Source organism: Lithobates pipiens, unplaced genomic scaffold, assembly GCF_037356315.1.
Source record: "Lithobates pipiens isolate NorthernLeopardFrog02 unplaced genomic scaffold, aLitPip1_a1.2 Scaffold_19, whole genome shotgun sequence".
Lineage (NCBI taxonomy): Eukaryota > Metazoa > Chordata > Amphibia > Anura > Ranidae > Lithobates > Lithobates pipiens.
In genome coordinates, this window is record NW_027507764.1 from 78,409,367 (window position 1) to 78,437,283 (window position 27,917).

General features: G+C 42.4%; 1 protein-coding gene across 8 annotated transcripts in view; it reads left to right on the plus strand.

The window, feature by feature from the left end:
* Positions 1-27,917, plus strand: part of MLLT10 (MLLT10 histone lysine methyltransferase DOT1L cofactor) — a 307,092-nt gene that overhangs the window by 250,319 nt on the left and 28,856 nt on the right. For all 8 annotated transcript variants that reach the window (XM_077490949.1, XM_077490944.1, XM_077490945.1 and 5 more), the window contains 2 exons: positions 13,110-13,182; positions 25,637-25,797. In XM_077490949.1, coding sequence (XP_077347075.1) covers positions 13,110-13,182; positions 25,637-25,797 — 234 coding nt within the window. The remainder of the gene's footprint in view (positions 1-13,109; positions 13,183-25,636; positions 25,798-27,917) is intronic.

The following is a 27,917-nucleotide window of genomic DNA, read 5'->3' on the forward strand; positions in this document are numbered from 1 at the left end:
TGAGAAGTTGTGGGGAGATGTGTGCTTTGTCTTGGGAATTTTTAGTTTCGCAGAGATGCTTTATCACCACCATATTGAATATTTTGAGACGTGTCTGCTGCCTCCAGCACCAACTAAATGAGATGGTTTTGTTTCTGCCCCTTCAGGAGAAGTTTGTGTGTGTTGAGGCTTTTTGTTGACAAGTCCTGCTAGCCATTAATGTTTGTGGGAGGGGGGCGGGGGTCTGCCAGTGTACCAAGAATGGATCAGTCATGTCTTTGCCAGGCAGGGGTCAGAGGTCCTCTGACTCACAATGAAGGGAGGATAACCTTGAGAGGGGCCAGCTAGGGATGCAGCTTTTGTTACTGGCTACAGGCAACATTCCCAACTCTCTTGCTTGTTCTGTTATTGTAGTAGCGGGATTATCATCATTGTATATTTATCGAAGAGGACATTTTAGTGCATTTCTAATGAGTTATTGTGGTAATAATATTCTGTAGTCCCGTTACGTATCGAGAGTGGTAGATGGTCTTACTTAGGTAGCTTTCTGTACTTTGAGCCATCAAGCCTCCCTAATCAGCAACTATTAGGACAAAATATCGGCTACGCATAGTTTTTGGTCGGTCAAGTTTGTAGACTTTAGTTGGCCATAAATGATACAATTTTCTTTCCCGTGGGGGGGGGGGGGGGGCGCTGGGGTGCGCATGAGGAGCTGTCCCTGCCAGGAAAACATAACTATTATTGCTAGTAGCCATAGCCGCCGGCAATAATTGCATGCTAGAAATCCAACATGCAGGTTGTACCCAAGTTGATCAATCAACTTGGGTACAATAGCTTGCCCATACATTAAATCTTGGTACGTCCCTGCTGAACTGGCCGGGATTTGGATGGTCTATGGCCGGCATTGGGATTGGAGAACAGTACAGCACAAACACTGGATAGGAAGCGCAGTAAACATATGTAATGAGCACCTCATGCTGCTTCCATTAGCATAGGAAATTGTACATAGCTTTTCAAAGTGAGCGAAGTGTAATATAGCTGGCCTGAACATTCATGGTCGGTGTACCTGAACCGATTACCAGCAGTAAGGCATGTTGTATGTGTCGGCTGGACCTAGGAATCTGGGGGGGGGGGGGTTTGTGTTTTTTTTTTTTTTTTTGCGTTCAGTCAGAGAGCAGGAGAGAGAGAGCTGGAAGAAAAAAAAAAAAGAGTATGGCCAGCTTTAGGCTCCAGTCACACCTAGGGGATTTAAATCCCGGGCAGAATCGGCGCAATTCCAAATCGTGGGGCACGTTTGCGATGCCATTACTTCTTAACAGCACCCCAACTGAGGTAAGATTTTGCAGCAGGTAAATTGTGGTACATTGCGATTTGCTGCGATTGCAGCAATACAGGTGCCATTATTAATGACCGTGCAAATGTGTCCTGCATTTTGGCGTGGTTTGGAATCATGGGCAGAATTGCGGTGATTCAAATCATCTAACTGTGAATGGAGCCTAAGAAGACTGTGCTCTTGGTAAAGCGGCGCTCCACCCAAAAGGGGAAGCTTTACTTGTTTGCTTCCTCCTCAAAGACTTTTTTGAGTCTGGGAGGAACGTCCACATTCAGACACTTTGATAGAACAGGTTTTCAATACATATGAGAGATCGCAAGGAACCCATGAAATTGGGAATATTTTGTTACAATGCAAGAAAAAGGTGTTCCCAGATCACCAGATTAATAAACAATGAAGCCCTGAAGCCTACCTACAGCAGGTAGGCTGTGTTCCCAATATGTATCTCAAAGTGTGATTTTAGCTGGTGTGTGTCCCTTTAATTCCTGCAGCCTGTGTCTTCTTCATATCTCTCTGTGCACATTCAAGCCTCTGTCCTCCTTCAACAGTGGACAGTAATGCAGGATTGCTGGCCACATATCCTCACACTGGATGCTTCTCATCCTCAGAAAGGCTGGAGCCTTTGCTGTGCCTCGGTGCAGAAAGCGTTAAACAGAGCAACACATTGGGATTTGCTGTGATAAGCATACAGATTAGCTGTTCACAGCTGTGATTCATTACTTTCACTGGAGAAATGAGAAGTGGCAGAGGGGAGGAGTGCCGCCAATGGGAAGCACACTCCTCCGCTGTAAACACACTGTACAGGAACATGATAGAGGCCTAGCTCGCTTCATGCTGTACAGTGAGTGGCCAAGAGCTGGAATGCATGCATTAATATCTGTGTGTCCAAGTAGATGACGGAGTACAGCACTGCACACACTGCTCCCAACACGTACAGAGTAAGAATCGCTCATATTGGTGGCTCAGTAGTCTGCACTGTTGATTTGCAGTTCCAGAATCTTTAGCTACAGTTACCATCACACATGGTGCGCATGTTTGTCCTTCCTTTTTTTGTATAAGGTTAGCCATACATGGGTAGAATTTAATTTAAACTTTTGGAAATTCAGAAAAAATAGTTTATTAGAGCATGCATTCGTACCATCGGTTATTCAACTAATTATTGTTAGGAAGCCCTTAAAAAAATTTGTTTGATTTCCAAGCCTATGGTTTAATTTTTAACGTTTTATTTTAGGATGTAATGTGTGCCTGTGACCCTACCAAAAACCATGTATAAAATGAGCAAATGTTCTTCACAGCGTATTTGCACATGGTACTGATGTGTGAACCAGTATTACAAAATTTCTTGCATTTATTCCATGCGTATTTGCGCATACATAAGTAAAATAAACTCTAGCTCTCAAAATGGAATTTTAACCTCTTCTTCAAATTTACATTTTGCGCATGCACGCATGTATTTTCACACACATGCGAGTACGCACACACAATACTGACTAGCAACTCAGATTTCTGGGTTTGGTTTTCTGTTATTTTACTCATTTAATCGCAGCCCATATTTACATGTGTGTACAGGCACATTGAAAACAACAGATTAAATTTAGATCAGTTTAAAAAAAAACAAAAAAACACACCTGTATGCCTAAAAACAAGTTCTTAAGCAGCACTGTGCAAGAGACCTAAGGCCCCTTGCAGATGGAGCAGAATCTGTCAATCCCAGCGGGGGATCTCTCCACTGATCCCTGCTGAGCAGGCATATGACAGGTCCGTGTCCACTCCGCTATACAGAGCGGACATGGACACAGCCCGTTGTTCTTTATGGGGCGGTCGGATAGAAACGGACTGCCTGTCTGTTTTCATCCGACTGTCATCCGATCGGCCTGACTGATGTGGAACGGATCCCCGGGTGTCAACAGGCACATGTCCACTGACATCTGTAGCTCCATAGAGAACAATGGGTGGTCCAGTCGGGTCCACCTGAAAAACGGACAGGCAGACCTGCTCAGTCCGCTGGTGTGAAATTCAACCCATGTATGGCTTGCCTTAGTCTATATTCACACGGCCATAACAATTTTACATACAGGCAAGGTTTTTCAGGAACTAAAGTACCTGTGTAAATGATCTAGAGCTGCACGATTAATTGTTTAAAAAAATCACAATCTCGATTCAACCCCCCCCCCCCCCCCCCCCCCCCATGATTTTAACCCAGCATTTTATCGATTCATACAGTGCAGCACTGTTCTGTACTCACAGCTGTCAAAAGAAAAGAAGCCACAAATGTTTATTAACATTGCTCAGCGCTGGGAGATGACTATAAACAAAAATATCTTTTAGTTCTTTTAGCTCAAAGGGATGAACTTCGGTCCATAAATGAAGTCAGTTTAACTACTAAAACAGAGTTCCACCCAAAAATAGAACTTTCGCTTTAACCTCCCTGGCGGTATTCCCGTGTCTGGCTCAAGGTGAAACTTCAGTACCAAAAGCGGTAACCCCGAGCCAGACTCAGGATCGCATCACAGGATCCATGTAGAGTTTGGCGCCAAATTCAAAAAGAAAAAACACAGTATAGATACAGTATACTGTAATCTTACAGATTACATTACTATATCAAATAATTACACATCCCCCTTTGTCCCTAGTGGTCTGTCCAGTGCCCTGCATGCAGCTTTATACTATAAATACTGTTCTTTCTGCCAGGAAACTGGAGATTGTCCATAGCAACCAAAAAATTTCCCTTTACATCAAAAGTGATTTTAGACCAGCTAGAAAACAGCGATAATAAATTAGAATCACTTGCAGAATTGAGCGATAGCGATTTGTGGGGAGATCCGTCATCAAATATTGAAAAGTAATGACAGTGACAATTCTGCAACTCGGCAAATTTCAGTGTTTTTGATTTGATTACATTATTGAATAATTTTTATTATTATTATTTGTTATAATTATGTATAGTTATTTAGTATATTATAATTTATGATTTCGTGTTTCAAGTGCTATCATACCCGGTATGTCTACTAGTCTCTTGTTTGGACAGATTTAAAGTGGTTGTAAACCCTTACAAACCACTTTGACCTACAGGTAAGCCTAGATTAAGGCTTACCTGTAGGTCCAAGCAATATCTCCTAAACCTATATGGTTTAGAAGATATTTGCCTGAAAACGGGTCTACGGCGCGCACTGAGCGCGGCATTTCCAAGAATGGAGCTGCCGCGCGTGTCGACTCCCGCTTCGCCGAATGACAGCGGCGGAGCTGCGAGACCCCACCAACAAGATGGATGCGGCAGACTACAGGGGACAGCGGCGACTTCGCTGGCTCCTGTGTCAGGTAAGTGACCCATAATGGGCTACTATGCATAGTAGTCCATTATGCTTTGCCTTTGCAGGGAATGAAAGAGGAAGTAAACTCATCAGGGTTTACTTCCACTTTAAGTGTGTTATTTCTAATAATTACAGGCCTACAATATAAAAAACCAAATTTCCATGCAAAATAATGGTACTGCTTTCAGCACCTAAAATCTGAAATAATCATACCGCCGGGGAGGTTAAGTGATGGTGACCCCCCTGACATGGCACATTTGACATGTCATTTTTAGGGGGGGGGTCACAGGTACCCTGTTTTTAGAGGCACCCAGCTCCTACTTCCTCCCCTGGCGCCACAGCGCCTGAAGGAGGATCACCTCTCCCCCCTCCCTCCCTGCAATCTTCTGGGACATGTCACAGGTCCCAGAAGATTGCCCGGCCACTTGCAGTGCGGGCCACGCATGCACGGTGCGCGACCCGACCATCTGTGAAGCCACAGTTAGAATGCCGGCGCTGCAGAGAGGAGTGGGAGAGGAACGGGGCTTTGTGTGCCCTCATCACTTGACCGTGGGACAGGTATGTGTCTGTTTATTAAAAGTCAGTAGCTACAGTTTTTGTAGCTGCTGACTTTTAATGGATGGAACTCATTTAAAGACCAAACCTTTTTCTGACATTTGTTGCTTACACGTTAAAATCAGTATTTTTTGCTAGAAAATTACTTAGAACCCTCAAACATGTATATATTTTTGGCAGAGACTCTAGAGAATAAAATGGCGGTTGTTGCAATATTTTATGTCACACTGCATTTGCGCAGTGGTCTTTCAAAAGCAATTTTTTGGTAAAAAAAAATTACACTTCAATGAATTTAAAAAAAATAAAACATTTTTGTATAATGTGAAAGATGTTACACCACAAGAATCTTGACCCTTATTATAAGAAAAAAAACTTAATTCACATTTTAGCCAGAATCGTGCAGATCTAAAATGACCTGTAAAATGCTAACCTTGAAATACTTTTTCTAAAATAAAAGTAAATAAAGTTAAGAGTAAAATTGTAGCTCAAATCTTCCATTTAAAAATAAATATTTTTCACAATGCCAGAATACAATTTATGTGTATGCGTAAATTGCATGTCTTCAGATGAAAATATTTCGACATTTGGTTATGGATCAGATTCGTAAATAAAAATGCTTTGAAAATGTGTGCTTTTTTTAATGCTGTGTATGTGAGGCCTAAAAGTTCTAGTTCTGGATCAAACTTTAGCATGCTTCCCTTTTTTTGATTTTTCTCATCACCAAGGTCAAAACAATCATCAGTTGTCCCCATTAAAAATATTGTTTTCTAACAAAATCAAACCGCGTATGGATAGCATTTGTCTTCACTTGATGCTCTCGAACGGCCATGCCTTAAACGTAAACGGGCTAAACGCAATGTCAAAGCCGTCATCCACACTGCACCATGGAAGTAAATGGGAAAGCTGACCTGTGTTTGATATGCATTTCAAATGAAGGAAAATGCACCCCTACACAAGTGTTTACACTGTCGGGGATGTCTACAATGATCACTTTTATTCAGGACGTTTAAATCTTTGGAAAAAAAAATAATAATTGTTGCTGCAGCTGCCTGAGTATCCCTGGCAGTGTTAGTCGGTCCCAACCCTTGTAACTGTCAATTTAAAGCAAAACTAAACCCAACAATTTAATGGTTTCAAAAAAAGGGAGGGGGAAGAGGAGTGGCTGGTCACCGGGGTTATAAGGAGACTCCTCTGCAGTGCCAACAAGGTGGCTCCATGGGATCCTACAAACAGGATGGAGCCACTCAATGACTGGAACCATGAATAAGTATTTTGAGAGAAACAATTTTCATTAAGATTTTACCAAATTCCACAAATTTGGAGTAGGAAAAACAAAGTATTATGGGCCTTTTAATTGTTATGTCAGGAGTAAACAACAAAGTACTACCGTATATACTCGAGTATAAGCCGAGATTTTCAGCCTCTTTTTTGAGGCTGAAAGTGCCCCCCTCGGCTTATACTCGAGTCATCGCTGTCTGCCCGCTCGATCAGCGTGTCGAGCAGACAGACAGCGGCCATTCTATTCAAAAGCCGCGCCTCCGGCTCCGCCTTCGCCTGTGATAGGCGGAACACTGAATTTCCCAGCAGCCTGTGTTCCGCCTATCACGGACATCGTATCATCCTCGTACTACGGACGAGGATGATACGACGTCTGTGATAGGCGGAACACAGGCTGCTGGGAAATTCAGTGTTCCGCCTATCACAGGCGAAGGCGGCGGCGCAGCTTTTGAATTTTACAATGGCCGCCGACGAAGAGGGCACGGGACGGAGGCACGGCACGGCACGGGACGGGACGGGACGGGACGGGGGCAAGGCAAGGCACGAAACGGGACGGATGCAAGGAGGCAAGGCACGGCACGGGACGGAGGCAAGGAGGCAAGGCACGGGACGGAGGCTCGGGACAAAGGTAGGCTGGACACACACACACACACACACACACACACACACACACACACACACACACACACACACACACACACACACACACACACACACATACACATACACACACACACACACACACACATGGATGGAGACACACACAGGGATGGATGGATGGATGGATGGAGACACACACACACAGGGATGGATGGATGGATGGATGGAGACACACACACACAGGGATGGATGGATGGATGGAGACACACACACACAGGGATGGATGGATGGATGGACACACACACACACAGGGATGGATGGACGGACACACAGGGATGGACGGACACACAGGGATGGACGGACACACAGGGATGGACGGACACACACACAGGGATGGACAGGCATGTCTCACCCTCGGCTTATACACGAGTCAATAAGTTTGCCAGTTTTTTTGGGGGTAAATTGGGGGCCTCGGCTTATATTCGGGTCGGCCTATACTCGAGTATATACGGTACTTAAAAATGTATCATCTTTATTAAAATGCTTAAAACAAATTAAAATTGTACATCAAAATACATCAGATGCCATATTGCTGACGGTGTGTTGAGCACATAGATGCAGATAATGGCATAGTGGATCAACGCGTTTCGCAATATGACTGCTTCTTTGGGATCATTTTGATAGAAAGCGTTAAAAGCAACCACACGCTTATTTAAAAAAAAAAAAAAAAAAGAGTATACAAGCATGGTAAGTGCTGAGATCTGCAGCACCATATAAATTATTTTATTAGGGTTTAATAACACATTAACTGATTATAATAATAAACTGCACACACATTAACATAAGGAAGAGCGCAGAAAAAATGTGGCTGGAAAGTCTGTCGCGTACTTTTCAGAACGTGGACAACCATAAAATGTAAAGGATGAGCCAGCACACTGAAATTGATTGCAATTTTACAAAGCAAGTCTCCACAGGATACTATGACGAGGGTACATATTCCATCAAAAACCATATGATAATTATGTTCAACATAGAACCCCATTAGCAAAAAGTACATTTACAGCGGTAGACCCTTCATGGACACAGCTAACAAAGAGTACAACATATATGAGTGAATGCAATCAAACAGCAGACATTAACCCTTTGTATACTGCAAAATGAGATCATAATCGGAAATGCAACGTTTTGGAGCATGGACTCCCCTTTTCAAGCCTCTCACCTGTACATTTTTCTGGTCAGCAAAGTCTGGATGTAAGTGCAGAGAGACTTTTAAATTAGTAGTAGTATTTAAAAAAAAACATATTTTCCTTCATGGATGGCGTTTCTCCTGGTGTACTGTAAATCAGAGCAAAATCTGAGCTTTTTTTGCATTGGGTCACCCATGACATACAGTAAAATTTAAAAAGCTTAGCGATGCCAGGATGACAGCAGCTGTAAAGAAACTTCAAAGAGGGAAAAGGGGTAATTTAACCACTAGACCTCTGGTAGGTTTTACCCCTTTATGACCAAAAAATGTTTTGCTATTCAGCACGAAAAATTAGCTCAGGCGTGTTCGCATGGACCATGTGCAGAGTCCGTCAGGAAGTCGGCGCAATCACAGGCCGTGAGACATTGCCCCGATGTGCGATTGCAGAGATCCAGCAATGTCTCGCCTGCCTGTGGTTAGCGCAGCGCTGCGCCGACTTCCTGGCAGGCTCTGCACGTGGTCGATGCAAACACGCCTGAGCTCATCCCTATTCAGCACTGCACTACTTTAACTGGCAATTACACGGTCATGGAACACTGTACCCAAAGTCAATTTATACTTTTTTTTTTTTTTTTTTTCACACCTATGGAGCTTTCTTTTGGTGGTATTTGATCACCAACGCCGAGACTGACATTTTTGAAGAAAAACCCAATGTTTTCTACTTTATGTAAAAAAACATATCCAATAAAATCTATCTTCATACGTTTAGGCCAAAATGTATTCTGCTAGATGTCTTTGGTAAAAGAAAAAAAACAAAACATTCCAAATCGTGTATATTAATTGGTTTGTGTGAAAGTTCTAGTATCTACAAACTATGGTATATATATTTGAAAATTGATCAGTTCTGATGTACTGATGGCTTATCCCATTTCTTGAGGCCCTTAAAATGCCAGGACAGTGCAAATACCCTCCAAATATAACCTCTTTTTGGAAATTAGACCGTCCATGGTGTTTAGTAAGGGGCATGGCAAGTTTTTTTGAAGTTGTAATTTTTTTGTCACAATTTTAAAAAAAAGGAAGAAATTAAATCAAATTTGGTCTTTTTTTCAAAATTGTATTTTTTTCATACTCTCACCAGTGCAGTATAGCGTTGTCATATGCCTGCTGGGGGGGGGTTACCAGTACGCATGTGCCAGGTGATGTACAGGTACGTCATCTGGCCTGTAGCTGACGCCCGCTCGCAGTAAAACTACTGGGGGCAAGTGGTTAAATAAAATAGTAAAAATGTAAAATGTGCAATATATACATTAGACTAGGAAAAAATGATTGCAGTTTCAAGTAGTATTTTAATAATCTTATTTTAGGTCTGTTTTGGTTATATATTTCTAATGAACACAAAATTTTACACCTCCTTGCCACCTTTCTTTAGGTACTGGTTTAGGCTGTTAGCAGCCAAGCAATTGTGGCCATCATTACTGGATTCTCTGTGTGGGTAAACTCATGTTGGTTGTACAGGGGGGTAAAGTGACTCCTGGCAGTCCATCATCGCCATGCTTCTGTCATGTTTACACTGCCCGTACTTTACGTATTTCATTTTGCCGTTGTTTGTAACATTTTCGGATGTAGCTTACATTGAGGAAATCCAGATCACACGCTCCAGCCAGCCTGCTGTGAGCCGCATAAAAAGCTTTGTGATGTCAAAGTCCCCGGCTCAGTAGGAGCTGGGAATTATTAATTGGCAACACATAGTTTATGTAAAATTGGGTCATTTCACTCGATTTCAAGACAAATTGCTCTAAATGGGTAAAGCATGAGTAAAAGACACCTACAAATGGAAAAAAAATAAAAATATTTATGTTTAATGTAGATTTCACCTTTAATCCTTCTTTCATCAAATTGTGTATCATTATTTACTACTTTTTTACTGGTAAAATTAGAGAATACAATATGTGCTGTGTTCTAGTTGATTGAAATCATCTTTACACTTTCACCTGACGTAAAGAATTTCAGTAGCCTGGGTTTTGTTTCAAAGCAGAATTGCAAGCAAATAATAAAAATAAATAAATAAAATAATTGTTTTATATCAAGTTTATTTTTATTTTTTTATTTTTTAAATCTTGAAACGGGATAAAATGTTTTAAATACATTTGTAATAACTGCTTGTGTAACCAGGGACAATGTTTTATATAACATTTCTATAATCTGCTCTTCATCAGAAATCTGACTGAGATTGGGAGTGCCTCTATTGGGAGCCAACCACTTGCTGCAAGTTAGCATGTCGAGTTTAGAAATCTTAAAGTGTAACTCCACTTTCGATGAAAATAAATAATATAACATATACAACTGCGACACAAGTTATATTGTAATTGAATGATGTTAAGATTACCTTTCCTTCTCAATCTGCATCTCTGTAATTTTCTGTAAAATGAAATGCAATATGGCTGCCTGGAGGTGTTCTGTACACAGAATGTTGGCCGGTTCAGCAGGTACCAGCCAAGTTTCTAACCATGTATGAGCAGGTAATGTACCCTAGTTGATCAATCAACTTGTGTACAACCAGCCTATTGGATTTTACATGCAATTATTGCTAGGGGCTGTTATAGCCTCTAGCAGCAACCACTGTGTTCTCTTGGCAAGGACGGTTCCCCCTGCCAGGAGAACACAATGACCCTGCAGGAGGGATTTCCCCATCAATGCTGTGTTGATGGGGAAATCGAGAGATTTTTTTTCCTGCAACCTGTGGTTGCTGGAAAGAAATTTGCTCCATCTATGGCCGGTCTAAAGCTGTTCATGCACATACAGATTTCTCTTGTTCAGCCCACAGGCTGATTGAGAGAATTATAATGGGTTCCTCCTTCCTCACTGTTCGGCTGTTCCATACTTACAGGCGGCACCCATGGCTGTCAATGTCTGAACAGTCACCGAATTTGATTGCATGCCATTGTTCCCAGCTCAGTGGTTACAATGAATTATTGGCATCTGATTGGATGCAGTCACTGTTCAGCTTCCAATTTTCCTTCCGGCTCCTTTGAAAAAAGTCGCTCTTGCTAAAGCTTTGAATTTTGTTTGACCACTTTTGACACATTCCCATACATGCAAGCTAGAACTACACGGAAGGTATATCCCCATTGTTCAGTCTTGTGTTTGTGTCCTGCTGGGTCATTTAGTACACAGACTCCCACCTGCTAGGTCTAACACAACCAAGACAAAGCTTTCTGCAGGTAAGTGTGATCTATGAAATGCAGATGTAGAGAAGTGACCTGTCACCATGTCAGTAAATTTACTCAATGTTTGAACCAACTATACCTCTGAAATTCAAAATTTCTGGGGTTTGATGTGGAACACTTTGAAATCTCGGAATACCTGACAATCGTAGCAGATCAAATGTTTGTGATCTGATCCCACAGGCCAGCAGATGTTTGTTACTGTGCAGCCTATACACACTTGACACTTTGCTAAGCTCTCACTGATTCCGGGGCTGAAAGGTTATATTAAGCCATAAATGCCTGTTCCACTATTTCTCCCACTAATACAATTAATGGGGCATTGATTACCTCCATTGACACAAACATTTTCTACGCCCACCCTAAAGTCTGCAGTAAATTGACCCTTTTTATAAAAAAAAAAAAAAGACCGGAGACCCCTGCTCTAGGGCTACCATACTGACCAAGTTAAGTTTTAGAAGTAGACGTGCATCTTGCATGTTACCAATCACGACAGCCACAAAACAGGCTTCTTTCATATTCACCTGTGTGAGAGCTTTTAAAATGAGATAGCGACACCCCTGTCCCTCATGTGCACAAGCCATCATTTTAAAGTGGTTGTAAACCTCGGTCATGAAATGTGAACAAAGCACATATATATGTAGTGTTTACATATCAGTCTCCAAACCTCTAAGGCCCCTTTCAGCTGGAGCAGATCCTTCCAAGCGGAACCTGCCTGCTCAGCGGGGCATCTCTCTCCACTGATCTCCGCTGATCAGGCGGATGACAGGTCTGTGTTCGCTCCACTATGCAGAACGCACATGGTCCACTCTCCTCTGAGGCAGTTGGATGGAAACAAACTGCATGTCCGTTTCCATCCGATCCGATGACATTCAGGTGGAGAATCTATTTTTAGTTGGTTTTATTGGATCGGATGCCCCCCTGACCATATATAGATATACATGGAGAACAATGCGTGGTCCGATCGGGTCTGCCTGAAAAACCTGACAGGTGGTCCCAATATATCCACTGGTGTGAAAGGGGCCTTAGTGTCCTTTCTCTCTGGTGCTTCGTTCCTCTGTTATCAGCATGAGTCACTTCTGAGAAGTTTACTTGGCACATGAGATAAATTTGTGATGGGGGGGGGGGGGGGGGGAGCTCAGCACACAGCTTCTCCATTCACAACACAGCTCTGTATCCTATCTTCGCTCCTGTTTGCTGTGGACGGGGGGTGTGTGCCTCTCCTCCAATCAGCTCTCACACCGTGTAACTGCAGCTCTCCGCCCCCTCTGTGATACTAAGATATGCTGAAGGATTTTAACAGGATTCTGCCGTTTTGAAGGGGTGTAGGGAAGAGAGGACTGCAGATGAACAAGAAAAAGGAGGATTTGTTTGATCTCTGTGTATCTATCACCTGAGGATAGTCCCTTCTATGGGTATTTAAGAGGCTTTACAACCACTTTAACTCTTACAGAATTGCATACAAAACAAAATGTGATTGGATAAAGAACCAAAGGGAAGCCTGCTTTTAGATGTAAACCCTTAGTGATAAAGGTGGCCCTTCCCGCATCCAGACCTGAGTGATAATACTAATGTTAGGACTTTCCATATAAACAGTCACCTTGTACTAATATGTCTGTGTCTTATGACCTGTTTCTTAACAGACCAAGATCTAGGAGACAATGGGCGCAGTCTGGCTCTGAGGGGAACCTCCCCTAGAGGAAGCCTATCTCCACGGTGAGTATTCTTTCCACAGCATCAAACACTATGAAATGAGCAAACCTCTCATCGGAGGTCAGTGATTTTGTTGACATTTCAAGGAACAATAAAGACGAGAAAAGCTGACAGTCTGGGCAAGGCGGGGAGCGGCTGCTGGGATTCTGTGAGGGGGGATGAATTCATTTTAGAATGATATTTAATCGTTGGCTAAAAAAGACAAAGAGTGCAAAGAGCAGTGATGCAATTACTGATAGAAACCAGTCACATTTCATTAGTTTACAGCGCTCAGAACAATGAAAAAGCGCTTCCCGTTGGTCGCCATACCTTGTTTTGATATTAGTTGTCTTTTAATAGGTCGCAAATCCTATACCATTGTGCCTCTGGCACCTCTTATTTTTAGATGAATTTATATTTAGTTAAGTTCAATCATCTTTCTTTGTGCCTAATTAGATTTTTTACCTCTTCTTTTTTCTATCTGTCAGAGTGCTGACAGTGATGGGACCAGCTCACATTTACTATAAAGAAAGGGGATATTTGAGCTCTTGCTAGTGCTTATTGCATGAGTGCTATAGGTTTCTGTACCAGCTGATGTAAAATAATTTTGGACACATTTTCTATTTTTTGGTTCAGACTAAAATACTATTCTTTATTTATTTTTGTCAGGTAGAAATAAAATGGTGACACTGATTTACTAAATGAAGTGAGGATTTGCTTTTCATATTAGACAATTGAAGTGCATTCTCACATATTTTGTTTGTGTGAACATTTTCAATCAGTTGGTAAATCAGCCTCAGTGTGCATACATTTTTCATTTTATAGCAGTGGAAATATTTCCAGGTATTGAGATATCTCTTTACAGCCATTTGACCAAAGCCTGTCGCTTACAGAGAACAATAGCTAAAGCTGGCATTTACACCCAGAACAAAATAAGACCTAGCTGTGGCTTTTCCCTAATCCAAGGTTCATTCAAAGCAAAACTAAAAGATGAATACTTCTGTGCTGTAACCTGTAGTGTTCTGGGAATACATGTTTATGAACTCCAAGCATTGAAGCAGTACTGCCTGCCAGTGGGTTGGTTGTTCTATTTGTCCAGTCTTTTGTACAACCCCAGACAGCACAGCCAAGTTGCTGACTTGATTTTTGTTTTTTTTTGTGCTGTAGTTAACCAATAAAACTTGGTCGCTTTCTTGTCCCCAGCTTGTGATTGGACAGTAAGATAATCTTTTTGTCATTCTGCCATCTCAACATTTTCCATGTCCGCTCATATGCATGCAGCACACCTGATTGGCTATTGCTGCCCCTTCCTCTCCCAGTCTAAAGCCTAGTACACATGGGCCAAATGATAGGTGGCATCACTTCAATAGAAACTGTTCGACATTGGGCCCGTGTGTACTGAAGTTGGCTGGCTTCTGTCGAAGGAGCATGACCGCAAAAGGTCTACCGATCGATTCCCGATAAGCTCTCTGACTGGATTGTCCTGGAAGGGGGGGGGGCGTCCTTTTGTTGAGGAAAAGAATAGAACAGCAGGGGAGATTGATGTACTAACGTTGGATAGTTAGTACAGCCGTTCCTCCTGAGCTGTTGGCTTAAAGCCTCGTGCACACTAGTATTTTTCTTTTTTTTTTTTTCAAGCCTGCAGGGCTGAAGGAAAAAAACTGGCAGCTCAGGGGGAGCTGCAGTAATAACTATCTGACATTTGTTACAGTTAATATACCGCTCCAGGTGGCAATCCCACTACTGACCTCCCCTGAACATAGAAAGGGCGTTGGCTCCGCATGCAATGATCATGTAGTGAAGAAATTCCAGATAGCCACACTCCAATGCAGTCACCTTTATCAGTATAAAAGACAGTCCATACAGCATAGGAAGCACAAGCAACAGCTATAGCTAACGCGTTTCACACCCTCACTGGTGCTTAATCATTGGCTGAGAGCACTGATCAGGAGCTGATCAGCAGACCTTCTTCGGTTATACTCCTTTGACTCCAGTACACACGGGCCGAATGTCGGCCGGTTCAATAGAAACGCCACCTGACATTCGGTCCGTGTGTACTAGGCTTAATTCTTGCTGTAAAATGTGTAATAAAGGCAGATACTAGTTCATGTTCAGGTACTCATAACTAGCTGAATTTTTTTAATCTCCCTTGAGTTAAGTTAAGTTACGTTTTTTAAAAGGATGTTTTATACTATATGCATGTACACACTAGGGTATAAACTCCTAGCTGCCAAGGAACTAAAAGTTTAGGCTTACTATAAAGAACATATTACTGTCTAAACTTGCCATATTAAAGTCCCTTATAGTTGTGCAGCACAACTAAATCTGCTTCCCAAAACAGTTACATTCAGAGCATGCCATGAATGATGCATAAAGAGAAATTGGCTGCACACCACCGCAGGACTGATGCAAAATAATTCCTTTAATGTCTTTGCAGTCAGGGAAGCAAGAAAGGGCAAGCGTTTCACACGTGTGATTGTAAACAGTCACCTTGTAAAACAATCCGTTCAGTTTAAAATAGAAATGATAGGTCGGGGTAGGCAACTTTTTGAGCACAGTGTTGCTGAAAAATATTTTCAAAGAAATTGAGAGTGCCGATTTTATAACAAAAAAATGTCAACTTCACACTCTCAATCATCAAAAGGATTTTTTTATAAAGTAAATGCTGTAAATTGACATCCTGTGCTCATGCCTCAGATCAGCCCCAATTCCTGCAACTCCACACTTCAGATCACTGTCCCCCCTGCTCACCTCCCCCACCCTTGTACCACCCTGCACATCTGCCCCACCACTGTACCACCCTGCACATCTGCCCCACCACTGTACCACCTTGCACATCTGCCCCACCACTGTAACCCTCTACACGTCTGCCCAACCTCTATACCCCCTGCTCATCTGTCCCACCACTGTAACCCCCTGCTCATCTGTCCCACCACTGTAACCCCCTGCTCATCTGTCCCACCACTGTAACCCCCTGCTCATCTGTCCCACCACTGTAACCCCCTGCTCATCTGTCCCACCACTGTAACCCCTTGCTCATCTGCCCCACCACTGTAACCCCCTGCTCATCTGCCCCACCACTGTAACCCCCTGCTTGGCTTTTCCCCCTCCACTGTACCACCCTGTTCTTCTGTGCCACCACTGTAACCCTCTGCTGATCTGCCCCATCAATGTTCCCCCTTTATCATTTGCCCCCACCACTGTACCTCCCTGCACATCTGTTCCACCGCTGTACCCCCCATGCTCTTCTGTCTCACTACTGAACCATCTTCTCATCTGTACTAACACTGAACTTATCTGCTCATCTGCCCCACCACTGTAATTCCCTTTCTCATCAGCCTCACCACTGCACATTTGTCCCACCTCTGTTCCCCCTGCTCATCTGTCCCACCAATGTACCTCCTTTCTCATCTGCCCAACCACTGTTACCCCCTGCTCATCTGTCCCATCACTATAACCCCCTTCTCGTCTGCCCCAACACTGAACCCCCACCCTCCGTGCTCATCTGCCCCAACACTAAACCCCCCCCCCCCCGCTCATCTGTCCCACCACTGTAACCCCCTACTCATCCGCCCCATCACTGTACCCCTCTGCTTTTCTGTCCCACCGCTGAACCCCCTTCTCATCTGTCCTAATACTGAACCCATCTGCTCATCTGTCCCACCAATATACCTCCTTTCACATCTTGCCCTCCTGCTCTTCTGTCCCACTGCTGAAGCCCATTCTCATCTCTTCCACCACTGTACCTCCCTGCACATCTGCCCCACCGCTATACCCCTCTCTCTTCTGTCCCACCTCTGAACCCCTTCTGCTCATTTTCATTGCTGTACCCTCTTCTCATCTATGATATGTGTGATATGCAGAGTGGTGAAAGGAAGCAGAGATGAGACCCACCTCTACCTGTCCTGACACGTTCATCCTGCTGATCCAAACCTCACCTCCAGCCCATGTGCTTGTATGTGCTGTATGTGATGTCCCATACAAGCATCTGGAATGGATGTGCAATGATGAGCTTAAGTCAGGGGTATTTTCTGAAAGCAGTGGGCCATAAATTGGGCCCCAGAAGCTGAAAAAAGTGTGGCGCTCTGAGCTGCAGCAAAAGTTGGGTGTGATTTTCATTGCGCTGAATACTGGCTGTGGCTTAAAAGGCACCCAGACTGCAGGGGTTCAGTAGTGACACAAAGGTTCAGGAATCATTTCAACAAAGTTCCCAGAAGCTCAACAGTAATTCCACAAACTGTCACCTGATTTGTGGTTTTCTCGTTCAAAAGATTTATTTGTTTTAGAAATAATAAATAACAACAAATACAGAATATTTGACAAAACAAAAATATTAAAATATAACATTAAAGTATAAATGTTATATAAAAAAATAATTAAATACATAAATAAATATGCAAATAAATAAAAATAAACACACTAAAAGAAGAGAGGGGTGCTCCATCATTTACAACCTATGGAGATGAATGCAAATTATAACTACAGATATCTAAGTAAAAAGGGAATAAAATACCAAGGAGGAATAATAAACATTCCAAAAAAATAGATAAAAAAAGGTGTGGTTATTATATAATCTAGAGAAGACTAGAGTATAAAATTATTTATATCTGAAATGTTAGGAGCTCAATAAACTAGAAAAGACAGAAATATATCAATTTTACATATTTGAGCAAAACGAAATCCTGACCTTAGGTATACTTCAATATAGATAACAAATACTGTAGTATAATTAAAGGTTTTTTGAAGAAGTATGGAAGAGAAAATGGTAAAAGGAGATGGGGACAGAAAGGAGGGGGAGAGACAATTATTTAACTCCAGGTATAAATTATAGTTTATATAGCTAAATATTATACCAGAAAGAGAGAGAGAGAAAGAAAATATATATATATATATATATATATATATATATATATATTACCATGACAAGAGCGTTCGATTATCAAAATTATCTGACATATAGTATCTAATCCATGGTCTCCATATGTTATTGAATTTTGACAGACGATTCTTATCTAAAGCGTCCATTTTGGCATGTATAAAAGATTGGTTCATTCTAGTTTTGGTTTCTGAAATATTCACAACAGATGTTTTCCATGCATTGGCTACTGTCTGTTTTGCGGCTATCAGAAACGTGAGGAATAGTTTGAATTGGTTCTGTGTGAGAGAATCCGGTTTTAGATTAAGAAGAGCTAGCATTGGGTCTGGTGAAATAGAACAATCGAATAGTTTCGAGATAATCAGAAAGACTTTTTTCCAAAATGAGTACACAATAGGACAATGCCACCAGATGTGCATATAAGTACACTGTTCTGGACAGCCGCGAAAACAGAGGCCTAAATTATCAATTGTGAATTTGGCTAATCTGGCAGGAACCAAATACCATCTTGTAAGCACCTTATAAGATGTCTCAATTGCCAAAATGTTTGTGGAAGAAGATTTAGTATTAGACCAGATATGAGACCAAGTTTTGGGATCAATCGAGCGCTCAAGATCTTGCACTTGAACTATCGCCACCTGTCCATGGGCTGAAGAATTTAGCAGTTTGTATGCCCTTGAGACATCCATGTTTCCAGAGGTAGATCTCTAAATATGGGACTGCGCTGAGAATCTGTACATTTGGCAGCATTGCCTTTTCTTTACAGCAAACCCAAACACAGACAACAGTATTGGTGGAAAGTCTGTCAATATGCCCTGGACTGTAACCAGTTAATTTGTGTTTCCTGATAAAAACACTCAAAAGGCAACAAACGGTGTGTAAAGCTTTTAACAGTTTAATTGACATCTCTAAATGAAATGCACAGCGCTTAAAGCAAATAATTTGTTACTTTGTCAATTAATGGCAAGCTACAATTGAAGAGCGGCAAGTGTTTAGCCTTAGTCTGGGGCATCCATCTTGTGCAGCCAATAAAGGTAATGGAAGGCAGGATGAGCAGCGTGCTAACTCAGCAATGGATGACCTCACATGAACAAATATCCAGAGATAGCTCCGCCACCCCTGGACAGTATTTTCAGGTTCTTCTAGAAGAGCACATCAGGCCCAATGTTCATGTATTTAAGAGCCATGCTCACCTCAGATATTAATGCTTTTATATACCAGAAGCAAGAAAGGGATCATGTTATTGGCGGATTTGCACAACATACACAGCTGTAAGAACAATGCAGGAAGATCCAGCAGTAAAATATGACTTTGCATTAAACTTTTTTTTTTACTAATCCAGGCTGTATTTCCTAGTAAATTATATTTATGTGCAAAAGGGGTCTCTCTACCAAGACAGCCCGATCAGCACAGACACATAACATTTTAACTAATGACAAAAATAAATATCATAAGTTATTTGCAGTAAAGCATGCTTCTTATACTCACTGTGGAACCTAAGGGGTTAATCCTCTGCCTTGTGTAAAAAGGCTGCTTGATCCTGTATGCACAAATCCTCCTTCCACTGACTCCAAAACTGGTCCGGATAAGACAATTAGTGGAGTCAGGCTGCACATGCTCAGTTTGGTGTGTATTGCTAGGGAGTTTTGTTTTTTACTTGGGAGAGTGCATGTGATCAGCACAGGGCCAATCAGCAGAGTCTAGACAGAGGGTTAGGGGTCCTGCATGCTGGACAGCCCAGTGCAGTATGAAAACTCCTCCTACAAGCTTTAACCAAACACTGATAGAAGTCACACGACTGCTATATACTGACGAGAAAAGGTATTTATCAGTTTATATTTACAAAAATAATTGTATTTCCATTATGTGCTTACTGTGGGAGACCAATCTGTCAATCAGTCAGCTAGCCATTCAGAGGAGAGAGGGGGCGGGGCTGGGACAGGGCTCAGTGTCTGCATGGACACAGGGAGCTGTGATTAGCCCAGGTGCCCCCATAGCAAGCTGCTTGCTGTGGGGGCACTGAACTGGAGGGAGGGGACAGAAGAGGGACCCGAGGATTGGGGGTTGCTCTGTGCAAATCCACTGCAACAGAGCAGGTAAGTATAACATGTTTATTTTTTATAGGAAAAGAAACAAGACTATACAATCACTTTAATGCATTCAAGCCGACTTTAGGCAGGCTATACAAGGTGCGATCTTCTTTCCTGCAACATTGGGTTGCAGGAAAGAAATTCACTTGATTCCCTCAACAGCACAGACAGTGTTGACAGGGAAATCTCTACTGCCGAGCCACTGTATTCTCCCGGCAGGGAAAGCCATCCCTGTTTGAAGACTGTGATTATTGCTAGCGGCTCTAAGCCACTAGCGATAATTGCATGTAAGATCCGGCAGGCTGGTTATACGCAAGTTGATTGATTTGATCACTTTACTTCAGCCTGCACATACATGGTTCAAATCTCGGGCGGTTCCTGTTGAACTGGCTGAGATTCAAACCGTCTAGGGTCAGCTTAAAGTGATTGTACAGTCAGAAGGTTTTTATCTTCTGTGTGCAGCAGCCCCCCTAATTAGAGTTGCCACCTCATCCCTTTAAACTGGAACACATATGAATTACACAGGTTCTGAGGCTAGTTTAATGCAGATAAAGCACCGGGTGAGTTTATTTACCACCTTAATCAGCCACAGAACCTGTGTAATTAATGTGTTTGGGTTTAAAGGGATGAGCTGGCAACCCTACCTCTAATACTTACATGAGCTCCCTCTCGATCCAGCAATGTGCACAAGAAATTTGGCTGTCTAGGACTCTACCCCCTCATTGGCTAAGACAGCAGCTATTGGCTCCCGCTGCAGTCAAAGTTAGTAAGCCAATGAGGAGATGAGGGCAGGGCTGAGCCGTGACTCTAAATGGACACAACGGCGCAGCGGCTTGGCTCGAGCGCCCCCATGGCAAGCTGCTCGCTGTGGGGGCAGGAGGGAGGGGCCAGGAGCACAGAAGAGGGACATGAAAAGAGGAGGATGGGGGCAGGTTTATTTTTAATCAAAAAAAGCCAAGACTTTAATATCGCTTTAAGTCTGTTGGCCAGACAAAGGTCTTGGTGGGTCCTGATGAAGACACAATGCATTCGAAGATGAAAGTATTTATCTGCACCCGTTCCTGTGAGATGTCTGATGATTGGGGGCCTCTCCTATTATGTATGTCACTGTCGTTTCGAGAATTTCATTAATTTGCCTCCACTAGGGTGTAAAACCCTTTTGGATCACTAGAACACTCTGTATACATGGGCCGGTCATTTACTTTCTGCTGTCACGTCCTTCCATCTGATTATTATAAATATGCTCTTTTCTCCTCCTGAACATTTTCTACATGTGTGACAGCAGTACTAATGTTAGAATATTTGGAGTGGTGGAGACACTTTAAGCTTACTGTGTATGTTTTCTCCATCAGTTGGGTAATTAATCAAATAAATAAGTTTAAGAGGTGGGGGCAGGACTGTGAAAATAGAGTACGCTCTATTCAGCAACTCGAGCCTCTTCCCCCCGTGGATCTGAATTCTCTCTCCTTAGAAGTGCTCGTCCATCACGGTCCCAGCAATTCATTTGAGGGCCCCGGATTCCTGGTAGCCGGCCTGCGATCATAAGTCAGACTGACTAGCAGTCCCAGGGAGAATACTTTGCATTTGTTTTTCAATATGGGGATTCTCCTGTGAAGGAGCTCGGCTGACAGTTGAAAGACTGATCACAGCTTTTTAATCCCGTATACATTTTTTAGGGAAATTGTATCTCGCTGGGGAGACGGGGCCCGGTCCCTGCGCCCATTAGGTGATGCACAGCGAGGGACACCTGCTCTCCGCCAAGCCGTGTTTGCAGTGTTGGAGCTGTGTTTTGCATGTATGGTAATGTCAGTTGGCAGACAATTATCAGCCTTGCGTGCTGGAAATCAATCCGCAGTCCACATTCTTTCACACAGTTAAGGTTTGTTTTGCCGTAAGATTTTACTTGTTTCTTTTTTCTTTCATGTGCTTTGCTTTGTGCAGATCTTTGATGTTAAATTGTACGCGACAAATGATCCTGTTTTGTAATTGTTGGGATATTAGTTATTAAACAGTATGTCATCACATCTGAAGGATAATTGTCATCGGATGCTTATCTTGACTTTTTGTTGTTTTTAAACAAGGATTGATTTTGGTTATGTGATGCTCTGACGGCTGCACTGCAAATCCTAAAAACATCAATGAATTACAACAACAATTGCAGTATATTTAGACTCTTCTGAACACAAGTGAATGTTACAGTGGTAATAAACCCAAAACAAAATAGATTCGATTTCTGCTTGATTCTTAAATCTGATGGCTGCATTCTTTTTTTTTTTTTTCAGCTGGTGATCTAGCCAATTAGTCTGTTCTTTTTCAACTTCCTCTAACAAACCAAGCTGTTCAGCATTAGTGGCAGATAGAGGTTCAGACAAACCCCTTAACACTGACAGGAGTGCTTACAATGGCCAGTTTTATTTGTGTATGTAAAATCTTTATCTCAAAAAGGAAAAGTGCTGTTGTCGAAAAGGTGCCTCCATTGAGCCTTCATCCAGAAGGGAGGCACCCTAAAGCATCATACACATAGGCCGAATATCGGATAAAATCAGCCAGTACAGTAGATACCAGCTGACATTCTTCCTGTGTGCATGGGTCCTTATTTGAAAGAAGCCAATCTCATGGCCAGCTGCTGTTGAATGAGCTTGCTGGAAAACCAGCAGCCCGTTGGCATCGATCAGTGATCTTAGCCAATGGCTGACGGCGCTGAATGGTGAGTGGTGGTGGGGGGGTGGGGGGCAGTTGTAAAGGCAGAAGTTTTTTTTATCTTAGTGCACTTTATCCATTAAGATAATCCTTCTGTGTGTAGCAGCCTCCCCTGCACCCCCTAAAATTTGAGACCCCCCTCTGTCCAGCGATGTCCCTGTCCCTACTGATTTTCTGAGACACAGCAGCAGCGTCATTGGCAATCAGTCACTCAGCCAATCGAGAGAGAGAGAGGGGCGGGGCCAATGGCAGCTCTGAGTCTGAATGGACACAGAGCTGCACCTCGACTTGGGTGCCCCCATAGCAAGCTGCTTGCTGTGGGGGGCACTCGACAGGAGGGAGGGGCGAGGAGCAGTAAAGAGGAACCCGAGAAGAGGACGATCATGGCTGCTCTGTGAAAACCACTGTACATAGGAGGTAAATATAACCTGTTTGTTATCTTCTTTTAAAAAAAAAAGTACAGCTGAAGGCAGCATGCTCGTTTTAATAAACCTTTTTATAAACCCCTGAGATTATGATTTTCCTACCATTTTAGATGCAATCTAATCCTCCCAACCATTACTCCTCTGTTTGATAATGCTAGTGATGGTGGGAGGAGTTCAGCAGAGCCAGCATGTCCTTTACTTTCACTGTGCTAGCTTCTGCATCTCCCAAAGGGGACCGCAGTTCCCATGACTCCTTATACCCAGACTCCTCATGCCCAGTCTATTATACATAACACACACCCAGCTATTGACTGACAGAAGTCAGCACGGTCCAAGGTACGTGAATGTTGGAGGCCAAACAGGCGGGACCAGGCTCTAGAGATATAGGTGAGAGTGGGCAGGGCATCGCAGATCGATGGGGTGAGTGGGCGGAGCCTTGGCGGGACTTCTGAAGATTGAGACGCCGGAGGTTTTCATGGATGAAATAGCAACTCCCCCAATGGTGGCACGTTGTAGTCTGTACAGGGTGGCAAACCGCAAAAGGGGACAACGGAGGCATTTAGAGAGAGAGTAGGCAACGTTGTCACCTGATTAGAAAATGAACATGAGAGCTTTCAGCTGCAGGGGGAAAATGTACATAGCTTACTACAAACAGTAAGAATATTTAACAGATTACAGCTTTACATCACATACTGATTTTTATTTTATTTTTTTTCATTTTGACCATAGTTCTTCTTTAAGGCTGGCCATATATTATACAATTTTCTTGTACAACTTTCCTTTAGATTTACTAAAACCATATAATAGGAGGTCAAACCTAAACACTTTCAATTTGTATGCAATCAGGCAGGCCCTTGTACTACATATTGAAGCTTAATCTAATGGAAATTGAATAAATAAAAGAAAATTGTATAATGTATGGCCAATTTAAGATGGGAGGTGTGCTAGTGAAATTAAAGGGGGGAGGGGCCTTAAAAAAGAAAACTAATGCAGCCATCACATCTAAGAATTAGACCTACTAGACAAAACTAGGCTAAGGGAAGTAGTTTTATTATAATTGTGCATGCATTTTGTGCGGTACTCAAATGGTATCGGTGCAGCCCTAGCAGAAACAATATTGTGTATTTTGCTTCTTTTTTTGGACCTAGATTAAGCCCTGATTTAGCTTTTTATTAAATATTTTTTACAGTCTTATTTTCTAGCAAGAAGAAAAAACTGAGGGAAATTTATAAAAACTAGAGCAGAAAAAATCTGATTGCCATCACAGCTGCCCCAATCAGCTTCTAGCTTTCATTTTCAATGCTTAACTGAACCAGCTAAAGATGGAATCTGATTGGTTGCCATGTGCAAAGCTGCAGATTCTGGTTGCTCTAGTTATGATAAATTCCTCCAAATGTATCTTTTTCTCCTTTCAAGAGGAGAAAGAATACAGGGGAGGGATTTACAGTGACTGATCAGTGTAATAGCAATTCACACTCTATCACAGTGATAATGTGATTGTGAACCAGTCTTCCCAGTCATTTGTGTGATACCCAGAGCTGTCTGTGCCTGAGTGTGCAGCATGCTCCCAGCACAAACACAGGTATGTGGCCCCACAGAAGACCCACTTCCAGGAGGCCTTATATGTGTGAACGTTCCGCAGAAAGGGGTTCGTGTAATTCCACAGTTCTTCTGGTATTTAAGAATCGTTTCCTCTCCTACAGAGAAGAGACTTATTATGATTGATTCGCTAAAACTGGAAAGTGCAAAATCTGGTGCAGCTCATCATACAAAACCAATCAGCTTCCAGGTTTTATTGTTAAGCTGAAGTTAGAAGCTGATTGGCTACCATGCACAGGTGCACCTGATGTTGCACTCTTTAGTTTTAGTAAATTAACCGCAATGTTTAATTTAGGATGTTAAAAAAAAATTCTGTCACCTTATTGTTCGTAGAAGTCATTATAAGCGCAGGGGACTTACAATCTGCCGGTGAACAAGTGTAATGCCAGTGAAATTCGGGGTTATTTAATTCTATTAGTAACTGGCAGGTACCAAATTGTCGGTGAATGCAAGCCATTCTTTGCAGCAATTTTGGCCAAATGCAGGCTTTTTGCCCAGTTCTGTGGATTATAGAGAGGACGCTTGCTGTGCACATCAAAATAGAAAAACCTTCCTCACAGTCAATCTTATCTGATATTTCAGTCCTCAATTACACCTGCCAGCTCTTTCACACAAAGTGAATTATTCAATATTTGGGAAACAGATATTTTAATATAATACAATGCACATTGTTTTATATAAACATACATTATTCAAAAAAGAAAAGTACATCCTGATTGTGTATTCTGATTATGTATTTATTAATCTGAAGCCTATCTTCTCTTTGTATCTTTTTCTTCTCATGGTAGGTCTCCTCTGAACAGCTTTCCTGCTCGCTATGAACCGTCGGGGAGTGGTGGTGGTGTTGGTGGAGAGAGCGTTCCTTCGGCAGTCACAAGTATAGAGCAGCTGCTGGAGAGACAGTGGAGTGAAGGACAGCAGTTCTTACAGGAAGGGACCAGCAGTGATAGTAAGTGTGGTCTGTATGCTTGGGAAATCAAATAATTCAATCTATGGGGGCCTCAACTGACATTGATGCCTTTATGAAGCTAAACCCCAACACAAAATCTTTTCATTTAAATATATTCCTCTACAATCATAAAAGCTAATCACATTGTGTGCGCCAGATGCCTTTGCAGACCCAGATATTACTTTGTAAAAGTAGCAGTGATATCATCACTATGCTGTATATAGCCTGTGCAGAGAGTCGAGCTGTGGGAGGGGCCCACTCCTACTTACGAACAGGGCACTGCGGGGACCCTCTGCCGTTCTGTGCAGACCATCTGCCATTCTGCGCAGACCATCTGCCATTCTGCGCATGCGCGGCCAGACAGAGCCTCGGGAAATGTCCGTAATTTGCCATGCATGCACAGAACGGCAATTGATGAAACAACGGAAATTTCCATAATTGTCCTGCGCATGCATGGCCGACTTGCGACCATTTCCGGATTACAAACAGGAGCAAAGTCCTTAACGGGTTCGTAATCCGGGGACCCCCTGTACACAGATCTGGAGGATGTAACCAAAAGACACCAAGATTCCAGTAAGCATACACTCGTCTCCTTTTATGTAGACCATATTTTGTTTTAGCCTGGATTTCAGCTTTTAAATGCAGGCTGGCTGATGCTCTTAGTGTATTTGTCTGTTTCTGGCTCAGATCATGTTTTTAAACAATACAAGTGCTCCTTAATTACCGATTGTATTGAATGTGTTATGTTAAAAATATTATATATTGCAGCTTAAAGTGGTCCTAAAGGCAGAAGGATTTTTTACTTTAATACATTCTATGCATTGAGGTAAAAAACCTTCTGCATGCTGATCTCTTTCATTATTTAAAAGAGAAGCAGAACCGGAGGCCATTGGCTCCTGCTGCTGTCAATCAAAGCCAGTGGGGGGGGGGGTTGGACACACAGAGCTGGCTCGGGAACAAGCACACACAGGTGCCCCCCTAGCAGGCGAGGGACCAGGAGTACCAGCGGGGAGGATCGTAGCAGGTAAGTATGACATGTCCTGTCTTGGGGTCTCTACGCTCTGGATTGAGGACCAGCAGCGACAGCTTTAGACAGCAGTATTGTCAATCTGGTGGAGAAGGTAGTGTTCAGGCCCGTACACACGATCAAAAAATCATATGAAAAATGCAGCTTTCTAAGCAATCGTACGATAATCTGATTATTAGTAGACAACTCTCGAGAGCCAATCATGACAGTTCATCTGAAATTATCCAAAGGGATAAGCACGAAAAATGTTTTCGCGCAATAACAAATCTTACAATCTGCGTTTTTAATCAGTACAGTTTTCATCCGAAAATACAATACAACACATGACATCGCTTCCAAATTTTATTCTGTCGCATGAGAATTGAATAACCTCTTTTTTTCCGATATGAGATTAGCATGCAAAAAAAAAATGGATGATCATTCTTCCAATAATCTCATCTTGTGTACCAGGCTTTAGACTAGAAGAGTTGGATATAAGCAAACACTTTTTAAGCAGTTGCAGCAAGTTTTTTTTTCCTTTTGGACTAAAGTTTTTGCATAAATGAATAGGCCGTTCATGCTCAAAAATCCTCCCGTGTGGCTTAGTGAAAACAATTCTGCAAAGAAGAGTGGGCCAAAGTTCCTCCACAGCGATATGAAAGACTCATTGCCAGTTATCCCAAACGCTTGATTGCAGTTGTTGCTGCCAAGGGTAGCACAACCGGTTATTAGGTTTAGGGGAGCAGTTACTTTTTCACATAGGACCAGGCAGGTTTGGACAGCTTTTTTCCATTCATTTAATCATTTAAAAACTGAATTTTGTATTTACTCGGGTTATCTTTTTATAATATTAAATTAGTATAATGATCTGAATCATTTGAGAGTTCACACCTATGCAGTTTGCTTTTGATCTGTTTCTGCACTGCTTTTTTGCGGAGCGTTTTTGCATTTTTACGCACAGTTTTGATGCGTTTTTCACAAAAAAATGTATGTGCTCTGCTGCTTTTTATTTTTTAGTTTTTTTTGGCCAATTTGTTATTGGGCTGATTAAAAAACCCAAATCGCAGCAAAAATACACTACATGCTTTTCTGCAGCTTCTCCACTGAAGTCTAT